Source organism: Prinia subflava, chromosome 5 (genome assembly GCF_021018805.1).
Source record: "Prinia subflava isolate CZ2003 ecotype Zambia chromosome 5, Cam_Psub_1.2, whole genome shotgun sequence".
NCBI lineage: Eukaryota > Metazoa > Chordata > Aves > Passeriformes > Cisticolidae > Prinia > Prinia subflava.
In genome coordinates, this window is record NC_086251.1 from 43,547,440 (window position 1) to 43,570,448 (window position 23,009).

The 23,009-nt window shown below is 37.8% G+C and overlaps 1 protein-coding gene across 1 annotated transcript in view; it reads right to left on the minus strand.

Moving 5' to 3' along the window:
• SEL1L (SEL1L adaptor subunit of SYVN1 ubiquitin ligase) overlaps window positions 1–23,009 on the minus strand; it is a 33,973-nt gene that overhangs the window by 6,941 nt on the left and 4,023 nt on the right. Inside the window, exons 2-19 of the mRNA XM_063399108.1 lie at window positions 19,815–19,852; window positions 19,241–19,463; window positions 17,869–18,036; window positions 17,212–17,317; window positions 15,348–15,510; window positions 13,844–13,897; window positions 13,704–13,763; window positions 13,025–13,106; window positions 12,565–12,719; window positions 11,757–11,813; window positions 10,711–10,779; window positions 8,174–8,251; window positions 6,970–7,032; window positions 6,111–6,198; window positions 5,713–5,861; window positions 4,988–5,153; window positions 3,498–3,572; window positions 1,737–1,909 (exon numbers count right to left, since the gene is read on the minus strand). Of these exons, the coding sequence (XP_063255178.1) occupies window positions 1,737–1,909; window positions 3,498–3,572; window positions 4,988–5,153; window positions 5,713–5,861; window positions 6,111–6,198; window positions 6,970–7,032; window positions 8,174–8,251; window positions 10,711–10,779; window positions 11,757–11,813; window positions 12,565–12,719; window positions 13,025–13,106; window positions 13,704–13,763; window positions 13,844–13,897; window positions 15,348–15,510; window positions 17,212–17,317; window positions 17,869–18,036; window positions 19,241–19,463; window positions 19,815–19,852 (1,967 nt within the window). The remainder of the gene's footprint in view (window positions 1–1,736; window positions 1,910–3,497; window positions 3,573–4,987; window positions 5,154–5,712; window positions 5,862–6,110; window positions 6,199–6,969; window positions 7,033–8,173; window positions 8,252–10,710; window positions 10,780–11,756; window positions 11,814–12,564; window positions 12,720–13,024; window positions 13,107–13,703; window positions 13,764–13,843; window positions 13,898–15,347; window positions 15,511–17,211; window positions 17,318–17,868; window positions 18,037–19,240; window positions 19,464–19,814; window positions 19,853–23,009) is intronic.

Consider the following 23,009-nt stretch of genomic DNA (forward strand, 5'->3'; position numbering starts at 1 on the left):
TACAGTGCTACTACAGTTTATACGTCCCATCCAGAGGCCCCTAGTGGAAGAACAGACTTGAGTGGTAGACATCCTACTGCAGGAACTACAACTTCAACTGCCAGTCATTTTCAGAGGTGCTCAGAATTCAGCAATTTCCATTCTGTGAAAGGGAAGCCAAATATTCGGCTTCATGCAAAACTCAGTCTTAGCCTTTTTTAGAATATCCTGGCCCAGCCCCTAGCCACTGAATCAGTCCTAAACCTCCATCTTCTCATCTTACAGCTGTAAAGTTTTAGAACAGAGAAAACAAAGACATTACAAATTCAGAATTACTAAGACTGGTTTTACACATGCAGTTTCCTTGCTTAGACATTCTCGGTGCTCCTTTCCTATATCTATGTTAACTCTCTCTATTTCCCTTGCAATTCAACATTTCATTCCATGATGGATCTGAAGGAGGGAAAGTATTTTTCTTCTGCATAAGCAAGGCTACATATGCTCATCATGAGCCTCTGTGCCCTCATTTTGGCTCTCTGTGGGCAGCCATCTCTGCTTCAGGCTGGAGAATACTCAGTGCAAATGATGGAATTAGGAATCATTTTTCTCATCATGCTGAACACGATGCAAGAACCTTTTCAAACCTTTTATTATTTGATCTAAATTGTGTTGTATTAGAGACAGATGCAAAATAAGAAGGCCCATGCCTGAAAGAATTAAAGAAAACCTTCAACTTTAGAACTGTTGCTTTTAGCTGTGGACCTATTTTCAGGAGTCAACTACTTTTGAGGGCTCAGTTACAAAGGGAAAAAGTAACATTTAATTAGGAAAAAAGTAAATATTAAAGTAACATTTGAAAAGAAACTTTAGAAAAAATGCAGTTTGTGTACTGTATTGTCACTTCTACATCGAAGTTATTAAGCATTTTTCAAATGTGAATTGCCTGATGCTGCCAAAGTAACAATACTGACCTATTAATTGCTCTGCATTGTTCTCATGTTTTGTCGAGAAGCAAAAATTGGTCTTTTAATAGATTAATAAAATAATTAAAAGGTGCATACATAGACAAAAAAAAAGTTGAAGATCACTGAAAATAGAGAAAATAAAACCAATTCTTCTAGTTTCAGGTCAAGTTATTATTAAATTCATTACGCTAAGGTAGGCTGCTCAAAATTAGTATGCAATTGCTAACTGCATTATTTTGACACATACAGAAATATGTTGCTCTGATTCCATAAGAATTAACTCATGGACAGCAGCACATCACAGGCTTCCTGGGAGAACAAGATGTACTGTCTTCTTCAGGTGATGTAGCTTGCCTAAGTTGAAAAACCACAGCTGATTTGGATGTGATTATGCTTTGTTACCTTGTTTTTAAAATATCATGATACAGAAAACAATTTAACCAGTGTTTCAGAGGACCAGAATAATCCTGTACTAAAATACCATGAGCCTGGAGTTGATCTGCATTCATTTCACTACACTTCAAAGTCTTGAAAGCATTACTGAAGCATATGGCACTCTTTTTGCCAATATTCACCGTTTTGGGCAAATGTTTCTTCCCCATCTACGCATCGTTGCTTCACATAGTTAAGTGTGAAGTCAATATACTTGTCCATTGCCTACTGGTGAATGTATTGGGAGACATGCTAATTCCAATATAGTACCCAAAGCCCAGTAGTAGTTATGGACTGAACTGAGTATTAGCAAACGTACTCTAACAAAGCAGACTCTCACTCAGTCTACAGCTTACTCACCTGCTTGATGCCCAATCCCTTCTCATGCATGTAGCCCAGATTAAACATTGCTTGAGCACTGTGCTGCTGTTCTGAAGCCAGTCGATAGTGAATAAATGCAGTTTCGTAATCGACATCAGTACCAAACCCATAAAAATGGTAATCTCCAAGTTTAATTCTTGCAACAGTATATCCTATAAACAAACAACAAAAAGGGATAAAATAGCTAAGCAAAGAAACCCTTTTGGCTTCCTATGAAGAGGCAGTAGGAGCATTAATACTACTTTTCCCAGTTTGTACAAACTGTTTATCTTCCACCACCCTCTAACATAAACAGCTTTTAGTTTTTAAATTTGGTTAAGCTAACTAAAACATAAGCAATTTCTCTTTGTAGGTAAGACCTTTTCCTAGTAATTCTACCAACATTTTTATTGCTATGAAGTGGTATGAACTGAAAACCCGTAATATATTCACAATCAGTCACTTAGTACAGAAAAACTTTTCATTTGCTATATGGCCTTTAACGGATTCAACTTTTTTTTAAAAGCAGTGACCCTGGAAATTTGAAAAATAGTGTCTAATCATCCATGTCATCATCTCAATTTCTTAGCTTTCAACTAAAAGCCTTGAAAGCGTGAATTCGCATGGTACTCTTGCTCTACAGTCAAAAATTGTACGCAGATGTTAGTGTAGATCCATCCATTTGGAAGTTAGATACCTCAAGATATTTCATCATGAAGTTCATATTTTGCTTATTTTAGGGTAGGATCACAAGCACCAGAGTTTGTGTTGTTTGGACATCAAGGCTGCATTCCTCATCACTGGACTCTGCTTAGTTTGAATAGGAAATTGTATTTCTTATAAATGATGAAAAGTAACGAACTACTCTTAAGGATTTTGGATCTGTTTTTCCAAGCAGATATATTTTTAGAAAAGTCAGTGTAAACGTTACTAATGTTGTTTAACACTGCTCTACAATTCCATATGGAACAGCAAAAGAAACACACAGTACATTCGTATTTTAGTCCTTTCAGTCTTCAGAATCACAGAAAGGCTCAGACCTGCAAGGATATTGTAATGACACTATAGCTAACAATAGAACAAAGAAGGCAAACTTCCCTACCTGGGATACAACTTCTGTTGAGCAGGACGAGGTAAACTTTACCTCTTTACATGTTTCATACCAAAACATATGAAATCACACATTAATGGCTCTACTACATGTTAAGGAAACATCCCTGTCTGATCATTTGGGAGGCACTCTGGCCATCACACTCCCACCACTACAGACTGTTACTGCACGGACAGAACCTCCTTCCCCTTCGCAGTGGGTTGGCTGCAAGGGCCGATGGGTGCTTGGCTCCCTGCTTGTGCCACCCTCACACAGTCAGACAAGCCTTCCTTGCTGGTTTGACCCTGGGTTTTCAAAGCAGAATCTTAACGGGCTGAATCTTTTAAACAATTTAATAATGGCACAGTAACACAAAAACCAGCTTGAGCTTGTATTTCCAAGAAGGAATCCCAAACAAAGCAATCCCTGGGCTTTTATACCCTCACAGTCTGTTCACACTTAACTCTGGGGTCCTTGGCTCCCACTGTGTCTCTCACCTGGCTGCACAGATCCCCGGGCCTATGGCAAAGGATCGGCAGTTCATGGCCCCTTGCCTGGGGCTCCTCCCAGCCAGAGCTCAACCTGCAGCTCACACTGCAGCTGCAAACCTACACTGAATGTATTCCTGAACATCAAAATAAACTGATTGGAATTGTGAGGTACAGACATACCTTGAGAAGCTGCTCTATTCCAGTGAAGCAAAGCTCGAGGATAGGTTTCATTTTCTCCTACTATGCTAGCTTCTTCTAAAGAAGAAAATAATCCAGTTAAATAGAACCATGGTATATGCACACACGACCACAAAATTACCCTGCTTATCTTCAGTCTGCTGAAATAAGTTAAAAACTTGAAGCAATCTGTGTTATGAAACAAACAAGACTCAACCTATCTGAAACTCATAAAACCCCCTTTCATTTACATGGCCTTGCCATTTATCTGCCCACATAACAGAGTTAGGAACAAACTATATAATTTCACCCTGAACTATGGCTTACCAAGCATCTCTCCCACTCCAGCTGTAGGAGATTCTAATGCATACTTAAGGAATGACAGAAAATGCAAGTATAACCTGCTATGGTTTGGCCACCTGAAAGCCAGGACTAGTCAGGTAAAATAAAGGCTTAAACTCCTTAACCAGGCAGAGACTACAGTCTCTCTTTTACACAGTAGTGATTTGGCTACTTCACAAGTTTTTCCTGTCACAATCTGAAGGTTCATGAACTATCAGAGCTCAAACAATTCAGAGGATTTATAACTTGAATTTCTAGTGTAATTATGGTTTCAGCTGTACTATCCCACAGCTAACACAAAGATTTTCTTTATAAAACATATAAAGTAATTTTAAATCAATCTCCAGTTGAGATGCAGATATATTTGAGTAAAGACAACCAGAGTTTTAACTCAAGGAAAAATGCTGTTTCTTTGCAAGTATTCACTTCCAGCCAAGACTGTCATTACTGTACCTTATCTAAAGGTGATTCACCAGATACCTTTGAAAAACATTAACTGGAAATGAATATGGTAGATTAGCCCATCAGCCACCAATAGGTGCTTTCAACAGTAAGATAAAAAGCTGACAATGAGACCTAGATTTGATATAGAGAAAGTTGAAAATACTATGTTTTGCAATTTCTAGACAGATTTGCCATTGTACTTCCATTGTCTCCCAATAACTTCAAACTCTAATAAATCCAAGTTCCAACCATCTAGTTCCAGTAAGACACATGGGACAAGATTTTTTTCAAATCTAAGACTGCCCAGCTCCTCACCCTTGCTTCAGGAATAGCATAAGTAAAGTCACACAAAGAAGAAGGAGCTGAGAAAATGTATTATAAGAACAAAGGACACTGAGACTTCCATGCATAGTACAAGACAGAGGTAAATCTAATGCAATTCCTACATTTACAATCATGCTTAGGAAATCCAGGGAAGAGAATTTTTTGCACCACAGAAGTTTCTAAAGACTCTCTGCCTATGCCATTTTAAAATCCCTCAGAAATTAGATGTATTTTAACTTTTAGTTATGAAGTCATCCTTAGAAGTGAAAATGAAAACTGATTACTTTCCAGTGTGAAGAGCAGGAAAGTGGACAAAAGCTTCTTTAAAGTTCTAATATGCCACCTCCAGAAAAACCCTTTTCAGTACATATTCAGATCCTTACTCTGATCAAGTATGAAAGCAGCATTGCTTTGTGCGACTTCATAGCCTTGTTCTGCCAGAAGAAGGTACTGAACCACAGCAGAATTTGAATCACCATCTTTATAGCTGTTGTAGGCAGTCATCAGTCTTTCAGACCAACGACCCCGTTCACACACATTCTTAAATAACTGCAGAGGAAAAAGGAAGGGAGGTTGTCAGGAACAGAAAAAATTTAGGTTTTCAAGAAGTAACACTTGAACATTCTGATGCCTGTTCAAAATATTTATATTTCACATGAAAAATACGACAAGTAAATGCCACTGCTTAAGACAGGCTTACTTTAAGATACAAGTTGCTAAGCAGATGCATAGCAACTTGTAAGACTATCAATAAGTAAAGCTAGTAACTTGTAAGACTCAGATGCTTACTCAGAATTATTTAGTATCTTCGTTTTGTTACACTTAAATCGAGGTATAAAAGAAGAATTCACTACCTATAAGTTACTGTTGCTTTTTATTACGTTCTTTTGATTTTCTTCCAAGTTAATAAATGGAAGACAAACCTGACATAACATAAAAGCCAAAGATTTTTCTCATGAAATACAAACAAGTTTGCTAATATATCACCCTCCCTTTTGATAGCCTTGACTTTGCAGTCACTGCTGGAAATGTCCTGTACAGGCTGATGTGGTTACAGCCAATCTCCTGCAAGTCAGTATTACTGATCTTTATAAATGGGTGACCTTACCTCAACAGCAGTATGACAGGACCGCATCACTCCAGTGCCTGTAGCATGCATCTGAGCCAGATTATAAAAAGCGAGAATGTGGCCACCCTGGGAGGCCAGGTTAAAATATTTCAAAGCTTGTTTATAGTCTTTCTTGACTCCAATGCCATCTAAAAGAAAGATTAAATCATTGCCATTCATTCCTCTTCAAAAGCAGTGTTGTATGAAATGCATTACTTACTCTTTACAATTCCTCTAGAAAAGCATTGTGAAAATGTTAGGAAAACCCAGAATGAAATACAAGTTCAATGTAGTGAGCCCATTCCACATGCAGTGTATGCACACCTCTAATGCCACCTAGTGAACAGTGACTGAAAAGGCAGGTGTTCAGACCTGCAAATGGTTTTGAGGCCACTTACTGTAATACATGGAACCTAGCTGAAGCTGTCCATCAACCCATCCCTGTTCTGCAGCCTTCTGGAAATACTTCAGTGCTAGTTCGTAGTTCTGCAGGAAGATTTGGTCCAGTCATTAGTGTCTTGCAATATACCAAAGTTTAAGAGAGAAAATATGCATGTGCCTACATGAGAGGACAGATCTGTTTTATAGAAAAATTACAGCAAGATTTTCCAGTGAAAATGTTCCCCTGATCAAAATCTGGAATTAAAAAATGGAACAGACTACAGTGATATTTAGCCTTTTATAACTCTGCAGCTATCTCAAAGCTGGCATTCACACACCACTGCCATGAACAGTTATGCTTACCAAAATGGAAGCTCTCATCTGTTTCTAGAACACTTACTTATTTCCTCAACTTTGGGCTAATTCAACTTTTGAGTATCTGTTTTCATAGCTAAATATAAAACATTTGACAAGAAATCCTCCTGTGGGAAACACAATAAAGCAAACGAACTAATTAAAAGTTTCAAAGTGTTCCTCCACTCCCATAGGAGACACAAAATGGGGACAGTTAGGATTTGTTTTATTTCACAAGAAAATGACAGACAAGCTCAAATCTCCTGCTAAAATGCACACTTCTATGCATTTCTAATAGCTTAAGCAACATTTTCAAACTTTTGAGAGGAAAATCAGGATGTTTCTTTCACAGCTGCTAATTCCATAGTGTTTTTTACATTACAGATTTCCTCAAGGAATTTTCAGCGTAACAGAAATCTTCACAATTAAGCCTTCTACAGTACTTCATAGAAAAAAAAATCTGTTGACAACAAAAAGTCACACAATCAGCTATGATTAGAAAGATGACTGTCAAAAGCTTACCACTGGAACACCTCTCCCATAGAGGTAAGCCATTCCTAATCCACTCTGTCCAACTGGATTACCCTGAAAACACAAAAAAACACTTCTGCAAAGAAAGGCAAAACCTACACTTACATCCTTCAAGTCTGTATGTCTTTAACATCATTAAACATGATCATATAGTATTCAAGAGAGATTTAATTTTTTGCTCCTAGCAATAGTTATTTAGGGAGGAAACAGCATTTAAAGTAATTTTTATTCAGTAACTACACAGCTGATAACCAGGGAAAAAACCTTCAATATTAGTTATAAAAGTCTACTATATACTTTTACAGTGTCATACAATATTTAGAACCCATAACCCTAGAAAGACAGGGCATTAATAGCTTACTCATCTGAACTTTTTCCAACTTCTAAACATTTTGGGTGCTACAGAAGCTCCCCAAACAGCTCCAGGAACTCTAAGAACCTGTGTTAAGGGTAGAATGGTGGCTGTCCTGTGGGCTACATTACGAACCACTGCCCTTGTAAAAGGGCACTGTGGCACTCATTCAGTGCCAGGACAGGCACTGGGACACATCAGAAAGTTTCAGTGAGTGCAGAGAATGAGCACATTGAGTAATCCTCACTTTAGCACAGAGATCTGGAACAGCATTCTGATTGAGGAACATAAAACATGAAGGCAGTTATCTTACAACAGTCCCTTCACAACTTAACCTACTGTGTTTCACATGCTAAACACCCTTCCTGGAGGACTACTCATGCTTTAACTGTACAAACATTACTATAAGGCACAGGTCAAAGAGAGACAGAGGGATTAACATGATCAAAAAACATCATCCCAAAAAGTATACAGTCCAATGAAATGAGATGTATAAAACTATTATACATTCAGAAAATGGGAGCTGTAAACTCCTGTGACAAGACAATTTCAAATTAACAAACACTAGCACTTCACAGAATTGCAGACAATTTAGGTGGACGTTATTTCATATTGAGGAAACAGAGCTACTAGACTCCTTATGCTGAACTCAACTTCATGAAACACCATGGCCAGAGCAGTTTTTGACATCTTAGGCAAGCAAGATTATGGGCTAATTAATCTGGGACAGAAGCTGGGACTAGTTGTGTGCACATGGAAGAGCACATGAAGCATTTGCAGCATTTCAGAGCTAATCAGCTTCTTAGTGCACATGCTGTAGTTCCACCTTACAGATAATCATACCATATCAGCAGCTTTCTTGAAATACTGAAGGGCTGTTTCATTGCTCTGAGGTACAACATCACTTCCTTCTGAGTACATCTGAAAGAGAAAGCCATTACTGAAGAAGAGCCAAAGCAGTCAGTTTAGCATGAAGACCATGAAGCATCTTCACTTTACATACTGAGAGGGAGTCTATTGTACTTAGATTATTCTGACTAGTATGTTACTGAATAACCACTAAAACTTGTCCAGACGCAGAAAATACATCTACCTGCTGTAAAATTCAAATGGTTTAACTTTCTAATGGAAAATGAATTGCCCATAAAATTAAACATTTTTCATGACAATACCCTTCACTTTTAATTTCTACCAATGTGCAGTGAAAACAGGCAAAATTCTGAGGCCAGTGGAAATCAAACTGTATTGGCAGTCAAAATACTTTGCAAAAACAACCCAAAAATTGGTTACTAAACACAGTTCACTTCAACAATAATTAATACAAAACACTCAACCAATAGAGAAAGCAGGAACTGCAATTTCTTCTGTCAGTGCCTCGAACAGCACACCATGTTATTTTTTTAGGCTTTAAGGACATTGATTTTGCATCCTCTACTACAATGACAGCCTGAAAAAGATGAGCTAGAGCTGGTGCTTATTGTAGCCTAACCTTAGAAGGTACTCAAATGGAGTAATAAGGATTTAGTTCCTCACAGGCTTTACATAGTCTGCAACCCAGATCTCAGACAAATGACCTAAATACCTTTCTAAGCAGTAATGCATTATCATTACTGCCAGCAGCTTTGCCAATTGTATTTTAAATTAAAATCATAGAACAGATTGGGTTAAAGATCATCTAGATCCACCTACCATGCCAGGCAGGGATGCTAGCCACTGGGCTGCTCAGGGCTCAAACTAACTTGGCCTTGAACACTTCCAGGGATGGGAGACCCACAACTTCTCTAGGCAAGTTGTTCCACTGCCTCATCACCCTCTGAATAAAGACTGTGGCCTAACATTTAACCTAAATCTCTCCTCATTTTGTTTAAAACCATTCACCCTTGTCCTATCATTATCTGTTGTGCAAAATGTTACTCTCCCTCTTTTTTGTAAGACCCCTTTAGGTATTGGAAGGTTGCAATGAGGCCTCCTGGAGCCTTCTCCTCTCCAGGCTGAAGAACCCCAGCTGTCTCAGCCTGTCTGCATTGGAAAAGTGCTCCATCCCTCTGATCACCTTGATGGCTCTCCTCTGTATTCACTCCACCAGGTCCATGTCCTTCCAGTGCTGAGGACTGCACACCTGGACACAGCACTCCAGGTGGGGTCTCATGAGGGCAGAGCAGAGGGGGATAATCACCTCCCTCAACCTGTTGGCCACTCCTCTTTTGATGTAGGCCAGGATGCTGTTTCCCTTTTGGGCTGCAAGTGCACATTGCTGGGTCACGTTCAGCTTTTCACCCATGAGATCCCCCAAGTCTTTCACAAGGCTCTCAATGAGTTCATCTCCCAGTCTGCACTCATATTTGTACAGGCACAGCCCTCCCTTGCACTTGTTGAACTGCATGAGGTTCTCATGGGTCCACATCTCAGTTTTGTCCAGGTCCCTTTGGATGCCATCCCATCTTTCTGTTGGTCACTGCACTGCTCAGCTTGGTGTCATCTGCAAACTGTGCTCCATCTCACTGCCTGTGCCACCGATAAAGATATCAGAGAGCACCAGTCCCGAGACAGAGCCTTGAGGGACTCCGCTTGTCATCTGCCTCCATCTGGACATAAAGCCATCAATCACAACTCTTTGGCTATACCCACCCAGCCAATTCCTCATCCCCCAGATATTCCACCCTTCAAATCCATCTCTCTTCAATTTGAAGACAAGGATGTTGCACGGGACCATGCCAAAGGCCTTACAGAAGGCTAGATAGCTGATATCAGACATGCTTCCCTTGTTGACCATTGTTTTCACTCCACCATAGAAGGAAACCATATTGGTCAGGTAAGATTTGCCCCTAGACAAAAAGACCTTAAATCTGGTAACTGAAACAATGGCCCACCCTGCAGATAGATTCAGGCTTTAGTGCAAAGTAAATACAGGCCTACTGGCAATTCTGACTCAGATGCCTCAATTCGCTACACAAAATGAAATCAGAAGAATTTCCTTCCCATTTCCTTTCCTAGCTTAGTACTTCCTGCTGGGCAAAGTTTTGAGAACTCTAGCTTTTCTCCATACATTATGGGGAAAAGAATAGTTGCTTATTTAGAGTTTTGAATTCCATCACAGAAAAACAACATTTAGATGTTTAATTATTTGATTTTAACAAAACTCCTTGAGTTCGAGCACTGTTGAAAAAAACCCAAGAAACTCCTAAAGTAAGGGAAAACTTAGATAAGACATAACAGACTACAACACTCAACTCTTGCAGAAAAATTCAAAACAGGAGATAAATGGCAATACTCAGATTCCAGAATTCAAGTTTTAGATTGCCTGGTATCAGATAGGAGGAAACATTTGCTATTTTTCATTGCAAGGCAGTTTCTTGCTTTTGAGAGTGTTTATATCTTACCTTTCCTAGAAAGGCCATAGCGTGGGAATTGCCAGCATTAGCTGCTTGATTGAAGTATTCAAATGCTCGCTGTGGAGAACAAGTGTTTTAACCACCATCACTATGATTTGAGTAACTTTGCTTGCCAATGGAGTAGAGGCAGGTAGATTTATTTGCCAAGTTACCAGGTGCTGGGAATAAAAGTTACCAATCCCCCCTAATTTAATATATGTGGCAGGGTTCTTCACTTATATAATTGTAATATTAAGCAGCAATCCCTCTAACTAGTGTATTCCATAAACCTCAAGGGGAAAACCCAACAAACGACAACTGTTACTATGCACTAGCTACACAGGTAAATCTTACTTTCTTAGTGCACCATCAAACCCTATTTAGAATAGGTGAGATGTGTCAGTTCTTATTCTACTTTCACACAGAATTTGGTTATACTCCTTCTGACCACTTACTATCATCTCTGAACCCTCCTGAAGCAGTCATTTTGAGGTATTTTAAATATGATGACCAATAAATAATTTCTGTTAAATAATTACTTTATTGGATGAAATAATCCCCAGGACTGCACATACTTCAAGATGAGGTTAGCTATTTTAACTTCCATAATCAAGGCAGCTAGCTTTGCTTACATCAGCAGAAATTCTGTTTTCTATGCACACTTAATATCTTTAGTATTTAGAGTTGTAGTGTTTTGTCTGCAGAAGTAAAATATTGCAAGCCACAAACTACACTATCATCACTAATGCATGCCCACTGCATCATGAAGATTGTACCACATTTACAAAAGCTCAGCCAGCTTCAGTACTACTTGATAAAAAAAGTTTTTATTTTTGACATTCTCATTTCTAAGATGGTTAGTCTTAAAGTAACTATGTAAAAAAATCAGTTCCATCTTCTAGTCACGTGAAGATTAAGTTTTAGTGAACAAGGCTACTGAAATTGTTACATACCATACAGTGGTACTTACACACTTTTGCATCACTGTTTTCTCAGTTATACTTTTTCCTCCTCTGCCTAGTGTAATATACATCAGAGATACAGAGAAAGGGTACCTGATGATTTTGCTCTACTCCTCTTCCCCCATGCAAGTGCAACTGTCCAAGGCCAACCTAAAAATAAATTTAATATTGCAAGTAAGTCACTTTTCCCTTGGGATTTCCTTTTTCTAGCAACACAGATAGAGGTGAGCTAATTATTTACACAGATAGACAATATCAGAGTTAAAGATGCCACAAAGTTTGAAGGCGCAGATTTGCTTCAATAACTCCAGTACTATCCTACTTTTTCACACTAGCCTAAATGGAATTTAATCCTAGATAGAAGCAACATGCTATCCTAGATGTAAGTAACAACTGTTCATTTGAATCCTACCTACCTAAGTCTTAAGTCATACATGACCAAGTTGGCTTGGGACAATTTGCCTCTATTAGCATCCTCCCCTCCTGCACTGTGTGTAGAAGAGGTCCAGCCTGCTGCATGCGGAATTCACGCAATAGCAGGAGCAGTAAGAAACTGAAATCCCCTGTCAAGGTCAGTTTTTTATCTAGCCTTCCTCCACAACAATTGAAGCTAACCCTGAAATAGTCTGCCTGGTTTCTAGTGAAAGCCAAGTCTCAGTCCTAAGATGCTAAACTTGTAATGTTTTAGACGTATTCTCAAAAAAAATTTGCATTATCTCTCCAAGTTGTACCTTAAACACACTAAAATATAAGTCTCTTCACATAAAACTAATGGGGAAATAGCAAACAGGTTGATTCTGGATGAAGAGAACACTAAAGCTCCAATATCTTTCCACATTTCATAAAGCTGTTCTGTAATTCTTGAAAACGTCTGAATGCCATCAGACGAACTGAATTTTACCTGTGCTTGTACATCTCCCTTCTCTGCTAAAAACTGGTAATACTGGATCAAGTCTTCTTCTAGCATCCCACTTGCCATTCCTGGATTTTCTACTTCATCTGGTAAGCGAATTCGCTGAACCACTGTGCCACCAGTCAAGGAAATGTCACTAGCAACTGGAAAACAGATGACAAATATTCAGACAGGTTTTTTGATGCAGAAGGTGCACCATAACATAGTAAAAACAGATGTCTACAGAGCTTCAAGCTGTAAACTCACGAGAGAATTAATTACTTCGATACCCTCTAAACTATTTCAAAAGAGATAAAAATATCAAATGCAGAGTCAAGTGGATAACTTGATTAACAGCAGGAATTCTCTATTTATCCTATTAGCATTGGGAGTACTTTAGTATCTTCTAGCTGAATGACACAGAAGTACACAAAGTAACAAGAATGTTACCCTAGTAAAAAGCTTTTACCGTGATTAGCTACAAGTCGGTAGTGAGTGAGGGCAGATTCACAACTCTGAAGGACTCCTATGCCAGCCCAGTACCGGTAACCCTAGAAAGGAAATGATGTACATATGGAACTCTCAGTTACTTGAGAACAAACTGCTTGCCACGTCACGAACTTTTTTCACATTACTTGATCAAGACTTGATGAGACAATAGGCTGGACAAAAGCCACAAGTCCATTGCAGCTACGTAAAAAATGAACGACTGACACTACTAAAGGTTAAACATGGCCAGTAGAGTTCAGACATTACTCATGAAAAACCAAATAATGCTTCAGGGTGACCATGTAAAGCCTTTTATTTACATATTGCACTTTGTCTTAAATCTCACAATACTGATTAAAATAGCATTTTCTATAAAAATCTCTTTCATAGTTCTCATTAGATTACAAAAATTTTAAGTCTGACAACTCTGATTTAAGTCAAGAGATGTAAACGTGGTCCATCTAAAATTCATAGTTTAACATGAACAGACTCATCCTTGAATTAAAAATGAATAATGGGGAAGATACTACTGCCCACTAATGCACACAAAATGATCTAGTATTTGGACAGGGTATTCATATGAAAGGAAATCTTAACACTGAAAATGTAGGAGTAAAAAACACTCTTGTATGTTTAAAGTTATTAACCATCTTACTTACCAAGATCATATGAGCGATCAGATTTCCTCCTAAAGCTCCAAAAGTGTAATACACCAGGGCCTTAAAACAAAATTATTGGTTATTTAATATCAGCCCTCAAGGGAAAATAAAAGACCACATACTGAAAATCTCAGAATTACCTTAGCTTGACTAGAATTGACTCCTAGGCCAGATGCATATAGAAATCCAAGAGCCTAGAAATAAAATTAAGTTTGTCAGTACACATTTTAAAAAAAAAGGACCAATTTTCCTGGAATACAGAGGCATAAAGATTCAAAGCTGCAAAGACCACGCCAAGCTCTACCTTCAGTTTGGTGCTACCTATATCTATGCTCTTCCCTGCCCCTTTCAGAATATGAAGTTTCTAAACTATTCAGTTGCTTAGAATGCTAACATAAATTAGTGTTTCATCAGAATTCAGATGAGTGAATCAAATGCAAGGAACATACTACTACTTTCCTGAGTATCAAGTGTAGATCCAAAGGTCCTGAACAGTGAAAGTGTCCCAGCTCAAAGACCCTCAAGTGAAGCTAAGCAGTATCTGTCAGGTTAGTCTTGTACCCAGTTTGCCTCAGACACTAGTGTAAACACCTGTGAACCACAGCCTTGCATTGAAGACTCATACTGTTTGATTTAGCAACCTTATGAATTTACAGTTTTGCATCTGTTCTGCCACTGGTTACTTGCAACTGTGACTATAAATATAAACAATCAGAATGAACTGAGCTATTTGGCTGAGGTTCTTTCAGAAGTTATTTTTGTTCATAACATTTACATAGTTATTGCTCTACCTATCACACTTGTTACAGCTGGTGGCTCAGAATAGAAACTAGTAGCACACAAGACAGTGTATATGCAAAGATGTCTGTATTTCACAGTGTTCTAAGACTATTCTAGGCAATCTGAAAGCATACACAAAAAACTATCTCATGCAGACAGTACTGAATTCTAGATCAATAAAAGTCAAAGTCATCATTGAGAGATAAGTCTCTAGAGAAAACATGTTCCTGCTTTCTACGGTAAATCGGTACCACCCCATTAAACAGGGAACAGCTGGAGATTTGGTAGCCAAAGAGAAGAAAGTTAACAGCTTCTTAAGAAGCTGACACTTGCAAAACAAGCAAGAACTAAACAACAGGTATATATAGATACTGAGACATTAAAATCAGTCACACTCGAATTTTATGACATTTTGTAATAGTAAGTATGAATAAGTCTGTGTTCAAAGGCACACGGACAAAGCAAGTCACAATTTACTAAATGCATGTCCAGTTTCCTAGGTGTTATTATTTACTAAATTATAAATTGGTGTTGTCTCAGATAAAACTGCAAATAAAAACCCCCAACATTGCACAAAAAGCACATAAAATACATTATATATGTGATATTGTCAGTCATATAACAGAAAAAAACAACAAACTAGAGGACCACCACCATCCCATATTCCTAGTAGTTACACATTTTTTTAAACTCAAATGGAAGATATGTTTGTGTTTACTCTGAGGGTGCAGGTGCCACCTATAAAAGCACCCTAGAGGAAGCACAATCTGTAAACCATTTACAAACCTATAGAATAATCTGTAGAATCTAAGGATATGCACACAATTTGTCCTTTAGGAGAACCTGACCTAAGGACATACATACCATTTGTCCTTTAGGAGAACCTTCTTCTGTTAGTTTTTCGAATAGTTCTTTTGATGACTGGATGTTCTGCTTCAGGTAATCCCCAAACAACAAAGCATAAGACACTTTCTCCATGGCCTTGGTATGATTCATGTCAGCTGCTTTCAGAAGATACTGATATGCTCTTAAGAGAAAACAATTTCTTTGTTAACTTGAAGCAATGTAGCAAATTCCATTCATAAGCCTGAAGACTCTGGAGAGGGGTTTTGCTTCTCTGTTTTAGCCTTTATTTTCTAAAATGCATTAGCCTACAGGCATTTGTTCCAGCTACAAATCACCAACATAAGCAACAACTCACAATTTAGTTAAAGGACAAGCTGAATTTCAATGTTTGCTCTATTCCATAAGCAAAGCAGTATGCATTTCCTCTCCTCTAAGATATACAAGAAATTTAAGGTCAAAGGATAATATTTTTGTAGCAATAATTTTTAGTTCTGTACTAGGTATCCACTAGAAGCACTTTCATAACACTCCCGTATATCACAGTAAAAAGAAGCAGCCTGAAAAAGACTATGGAGCCTCTACAACTTGAGTACAAAACCACTCCAGTGGAAACACCAAGCCCTGGGCCCAAGGCAACTGCATACATGATCAGTTTTGTGCCAAAAAAGTCATACTAACGATCAGGAGGATCTCTGGAAGCTCCCCCTTCTATTTCAGTCTCAGAATGTAAGGTAACCCTTCAAAGTAATTTCACAGCAGCTGGTTTCACAGCAGTTAAAACCCTCCCAACCTTACCCGTTACACACTATCAGCAAGCCTGCTGCAGCTTAGCTTCAGGGACCTTTGATAGAACTCCAGATTTTCATCTACCTCTCCTCCTTTCTATGCTCAGGCTTGCTCTTTAGGACAGACTGAGGCATACCTGGACCCTCACAGAACTTCATCTTCTAATAAAGTGTAAGGTGTACAAGAGAACTAACACCTAATATTGCTTTAGAATTCTTACACTACTTTATACTAAAAAATACTACTCAGAATCCAACAGATATTGCCTCCCTTTGTCTTTTCCAAGGTGCAGACAGCTTTAGATGTGCCTTACTTTCCCTGATACAAAGTAGAAATACACTCCCTTATTTCCACAAACAAATTTTAAATAGTAATAGTCCTCACATATTAATCAGCAGAAGTCACTATTTACTGAGGAAGTTGTCAACATGAACAGGACAAAGATCTAAATTAACATAGCAATTCTGAATTACTGTGGTAACTCTGTAGCTATTTAGTCAGTAATTGGATGAATACAGAAGAGATAGTTGAGACAAGCTTATTTTTTGTTTCGTCTACAAGCATTACCTGTATTTTCTAACAACATTATTAGAATTTTAATGATTTGTTGAGCTTAAGTTTAATACTATTTTTATGGTGACCAAAACCATGAGAAAGCAGGAGAAAAAAAACAGAGCAGGACAAGAAATGCCAGTTTTTCCCACGTTGTCTTTGAAGCAGAATGAGAACCAGACTGTAACAAACATCTGAAAAAAGGCAATAATCTTGTATCACTTTCTCAGTTTTTTTCCTGGGCAGTTGCCATGTATAGACTGGGGCTAGAGAACTGCAGAATTATCTTGCATTAAGTCAATGTTTTGATGACACTCACTCTTCAGAAATGAATCTTACACAATTTTTATTGCATTCAAAGGAATCCAAGCATAAATTTATTTTTCTAAATACCTTAAATTTATTATCTATCTTCTATTACTGAACAGTTTGATGCTGAGTCCAATAAAGCTCAAAATCTCAGGGCAGCTCCTTCGAGTTCTTTTTGAGTAAAATAAAATTCACCATATCATCCTTCTCCTGTGGGGGTAGATGAGGTACTTACACTTTCTTCTGAGCCTTTTTACTGCTTTCATTAAGGATTTTCATTCCTATCTGATAAACATCCTCAGCTTCTTGCATCTGCCTTCTCTTATTAGACTGCTCTTCAGCTGAAAAAAATAGAAGTGTACATAAAGAGCTCCAATTATACACTCAAGACTATCATGTCAAAATTCCTATTGGTTCTAAAGGGTAAGTACAGCCAGAAACATGTTTTTGAAGACCAATAAAGAAACTAAGTGATTACAAAAAGCTGTCTAACGGATGTGTTTGACACATTAATGGATGATTTCTTGTTGTGTGATGTCTCTCATGTACAAGTTTGCTGACAAAATGTTCTTTTTATTCACTGCTCAAAAGCAAGCTGTGCAGGTTCCTTGTTCAAAAGGATGTTTCCTAGAAAGGGTCGCAACAAATCATTAAGTATAATGGGCAATGATGTCAAACTCCTACCCTCCTACAGCCTCAGAAACAGTTTTATAGGTGTCTTCACTGCAAGATTTCCAAATCAGGCATAACTTTGCCTTTGTAACAACTTGTTTATTGTGGTATGAAGTAGCCAGGGACTTCTACATCCTGAAATAAAGACTACTAAAGACGTCTGAAAACATTTGTCTAAAAAAGCATTCTGTGTACAGAAACAAGACAAAAGGTTGCTTACATTCACAGAAGCCCCACTTCTGATCTTTCTTGTAATCATATGTTGTTGCACACCAAAGCCTGCCATCTTCCCTGCCATCGGCGGTGCACTCTGCATATTCCTTCTCCATAAACAAAAACGGGAAGTGGCAAGGTTCCCCATCTGCAGTGCCTCCAATGGCTGTCAAAACTGAAAATACACACCCAGCAATTAGACTACTCTCCTTTGGTCCCAAATTAAAATCATGTATTACATAGAGAAAAGTGCTCCTATGTTGGATTTCATTTTTATGAACTACAATTATTCAGGTTTTCAGTAAAATTTCTAATTTACAAAAGCTTGAAAAAGCAGTTTTTCTAAATAGCACTTGAAACATACAATTCTTAGTTTTAATTATTAAATGAAGCAGAAGATATGTGGTTTCTTATAGTCTTAGTTCTAAGCAAAGTAAATATTGCTTTGATTTGAGAAGGCAAATCTCAGTTACATTTTTACTGCCTACCAGAATAGTCTTTCCTTGCACTTTCTCTGCTCTGTAACAAACCTTGTAATGCACATTTGAAGTGCATTCCAGAGCACATTTCATTTTAGCCCCCGGGTTGGATACAATCGCAACAGAACACCACACATCACAAAATGCCATATTGAAAGTACTGGAGTATCAGCAGGGAGTACTTGAACATACAACCATATGAAAAGATTTAAGTGAAATCACTACAATGTAAATGAAAGGATTCTCATCACTAGGAGTTCAGTAATTTTCTGCTCTTGAAAATACTTAGATTAAAACCAGTATTTAATTTTGCCAATATATTTAGTTGCATTCAAAATGGCTTTGAACAGCACAATTTATCACTTGCCATGCACTAAAACTTCAAAGGTTACTGACTTTAATATCACAATATTTTAAAATAAAATCAATCTTGTATGAAGATGAAGAATTCTCTAGGTTTTGAAGATGGAATTATTTCAATTACACTTTCATAGATGTTTTCCTCTTTCGCTAAGCTAAATCCAACAGTTGGGCTCAGCTTCACTTGAAAACATTTGCAAAATCATGCAATTGTCAATGTCAATTAGAGAGTTTTTTCAAGTAATTATTGTAGTTACAGAGAAAATTAGTTCTTTTTTTAAGGGTCTAAAACTGAAGGCCTAAACACTATACTAATTTAAATATCTCATGTTGATTTTTTGAAGTAAAAACGTCTTCAGATATAGCTGGACCTGTTCAAATTGCTCTTCATAATTGGATGCCTTGACACAGGTTCCACCACATCACTCCAACTTAATTACACCACAAGAGAAAAACTGTAATTTTCACTAACTGCACTCAAAAATAATGTGGTAAGATGCATCTGTGTTGCCACATGTTCAAAAGTCTGTGAGCAGTTACCTGGACTCTGTATTTCTGCTTCTTCCAAATCCTTATTTAATAGATTTGACATTTCTAGAGAGTTCAGCTCTTCCAGTGAATTCTCTTTTTCCTCTTCTTGACTGTGAAAGTTCTCTTCATTCTCTGATTGAGAGTCTGATTTCCCAGATTCAAGGAAGATCTGACCTGCTACCACTCGAGTTCCTGTGGAATGATCTTTCACCTGGTCTTCTGCAGATAAAGTCTGAAGGAAAGCAGCCACATCATTCAGAAGATTGAAACTGAGAAGATGCAGCTGGCTTAAAGTCCATTTAAAAACTTCTTAAAAGACATGGTTAATTAATGTAAACAGTGGAATCAAAAGTAAGCTGAGCTACCTATCAGCTCTCATTGCCTCTATTCCTTTCAGGTCTTTGAAAAAAAGTGTTTCAAACTTGTAACACAGTATTAATTTCTCTGATGCACAGAAAAAATTAATGAGACAGCAAGAGCCCCAGAAAAGCTTAAAACCTAAAATCAAATTATTGTTCCAAATTTAAGAGCTTTGGTTTCACTCCACAGGTAAAACAGAATGACTAGAAACTTATCTCCTCACCTTTGACTCCAGTGATTCATCTTGATTTCCTTCTTCATCTAGAAGAGACATTATAAGTCAGTAAAAAGCTTTTCCATGAGTAACTATCTCAAAAATAAAACCTTTAGTTACAATGTTGTACCGTGGTTCTGAAATATTCTAATGTACTAAGTTGACCAATACACTTCAGAAAACCCTTGTTACCGTGGTGAAGAGGAATCAAATGTTTCATAGGTGGTCCTCTTCCCTAAATTATGCCAACACAACTGTGTGTTCCAAGTGCATTTGTTCTTAACCCAAATCACAGTCTGAACAGTTTGAGTCCAATTAAACTACTTAAAAAGGTTTGGATCAAGTGAAAGAGGTCTCTGGAACATAAGGTTTTAAGTCATCAAATCAGCTTAAGTATGAACAGCATCAGTAGTGACCAGAAAGTTGTATTCACAACCCCATGCTTGTAATTAAACACTGTCCTTTATAAAATGCCAATTCATTCTGCCTGACCAGCATATTCAAACCTTCATATAGAGGTTTCTCTTCAAAACTGTGTGGAATTAGTTTGTCTTTAAGATACTCTTCAAGAGATGCAAGTCTTGTTTAACTGTCATCTTTCTTGTCTAAAAGCTACAGGACATTTGATTAGGAGGAGAAGAAATGGTAAAGAAGAAAGGCTATTAGGCAGACACCTAAAGGAATACAGGTGAAAAGGTGAAGATAATCAGAAAAGCTTATTTATGTCAGATTTACCATTGTTTTTCAAAATTGTTTCTGCAACAATTGTTTTGTTCCTTCAACTGAAATGGGCTACCCGTTGTCCTTCAAACAGTTTGGTGTGTGCTATCATTTTGATGGGAAGCCTCTAAAATGAACATCACTGAGATGTGACTGTTCAGAGTCATCAATATCTGATACCACCTCATTTCAGCAAACAAACCCCCCGATATTTGAAAGAAGATGCTACAGGCCTCCATCTCTCTGGTACTTAACTCACATTGAAATAAAAGCTCAAAACATAAACAGACCACTTAGCAAAGCTGCCACTAACTCCTCCTACATTTTGAAATCCTGCTTTCTGAGGCTCTGGGGTACACAATGCCCTGTAGCAGTGGCAAAGCAATGATGGGCTGGAGACCTGCACCCGTGACTGGTAAAGGTGTCTAAACTGATAGAAGTTAATGCCCTGTACATGAGACACATTTAGTATGTTACACTTAGCCATGAAAGGCTACCTGCACAAACACTTCCAACAGTTCATAGAGCTCTGCTGACTCCTGTAAGCACCTAGCAAACAAAACTTGCACTATTTTCATTCTCATGCAAGTAAAGTGACTTACCAGAGATAAACCATCTCTGAAGTGACCAATACCAAACATGGTATTTCATCGGGTCATGCTTTGAAGCCTACTACTATACCCTTGCAATGAATGGGTTAATCTTGGAAATCCCTTTCTGGAATCTAGATTCCATATTGTTACTTGAAGTACAATCTTTGATTGGAACAAGTAAAAAGATGAGGGAGAATTCAACTTGAAGCTGTAACAGCGCAATAGAAATTAAGAAAAAATGCAAAGACTTATAAGTGAAGCCACAAAACTGATGAGATGATTGAGAGTACAACTGAGACATAAATAACAGCCTGTTGAGCATGGTGAAGAGGATGTAAAGCTCAAAGAGTCTGACTGTCAGCAGGCATGGAATTAAAAAGGATGTAGAACAGTTGATGCGGGTAAGCAGCTGTACTTTATAGGTCTGAAAATGAAAATGTGTAGAGAACTTCGGAAAAACTTGTGGAGCAAAGAGCACTCCCAATGAAACAGACCCTGCAAGGAGCAACCAAGACAGCATAGGAATAAACACCAACTTGGAAAAAAATGAGGCATAAGGAAAAAACAAGGCTAGCTGCATTTTTGGCAGAGACCTCGGGGTTTAGCAGCTTGAGGATAAGGGTGATTGTGATAAGTCAGAAGAAGTTCTAGCACTGAACTTTGACACTCCAGACCATGTTATGACAATTGGTCATAAATTGATCCTTAAATTCAGTGAAAGTACACACACATTTAGGATATTGCTGCTGTTTCCATTTTGAAATAATGAAAGAAGTTGTCATTTACCATGTTTCCCTCCATATTACATTCTATTATTCTAAATAATTTTGACCTAAGACCAAATGCCACCTTCAAACTTCAGAGCTTGTCAAGACATCCAGACATGCTTCTGGAGAGCAGGAAAACTAAGACAGGGTAATCTACTCAGTATGCTCCTTCTACTATACACAAAGCACTTATAAAGTGCCCATTATTACAGCAGAAAACATAATTTATTTTTTTTTAACAGCTACACCTGCTAGGGTGATTGTTTTTGTCTGTACAAAACCAGCCTACATGCCTGACAGCACAAGAGCTTTCTAACATTTCGGAAAAGGCTTCACTAACTGATTTCAACCTGTGGGGGTAGGTTCACTTTATGTCAAAAGACCACACAAGAACAAATACAAATAGGTTATACTGTCTACGCACACATATGAAAGGATGATTTTATTGTAACTTCATATGCAAAGCAAACGGTTTACTAAATTGAAAGGCAAGAGACACTTGAACAATGTAAGGTAGAGCTCACTAAGTGTTTGCTCTTCTTCCTTGAAAGTAAATAAACCTGTTTCCTTTCTATTGCATCATTTAAATTTTCTCTGAAGAAACCAGCTTTGTTACTGAGAACTTGTACTTGAATGATTGTTTTCAAACAGTGGTTCCAAAAGGCACTACAGCAAAACCAAAATATTAACTTTTCTTAGCTTTAAGACTTATTTCTAAGGTAGGTAGATGAGGTTGCAGAGATTAATGAATAGTATGACTAAAGGAGGGATCACTTACAGCCTTGGTGTTTCCTGGAACTGCTCACTAATATGCACCCACTACTTACCGAAGCGTTTATTCTTACAAAACAGTTAAGGAAACTATTCTGAAAGTGTTAATGAAAGGTCACAGTTGGACTTAAGAACAGTTTATCAGTCAAGGCTGAGCTATTGAACTAAGTCACAGATGTTAAGTTTATGCACCTGCTTCAGAGATTAAAGCTGATAATTCAGCTTGTTTTTCCACACTTTAATTTAAAAAGGAACTAAGTCATTTTTAATTATTATTCATATCTGTTACCAAGGCTGTCTAATTCTATAAACTTCCTCTAAAAAGGCCAAGTGCAAACTAATGTCACAATTTC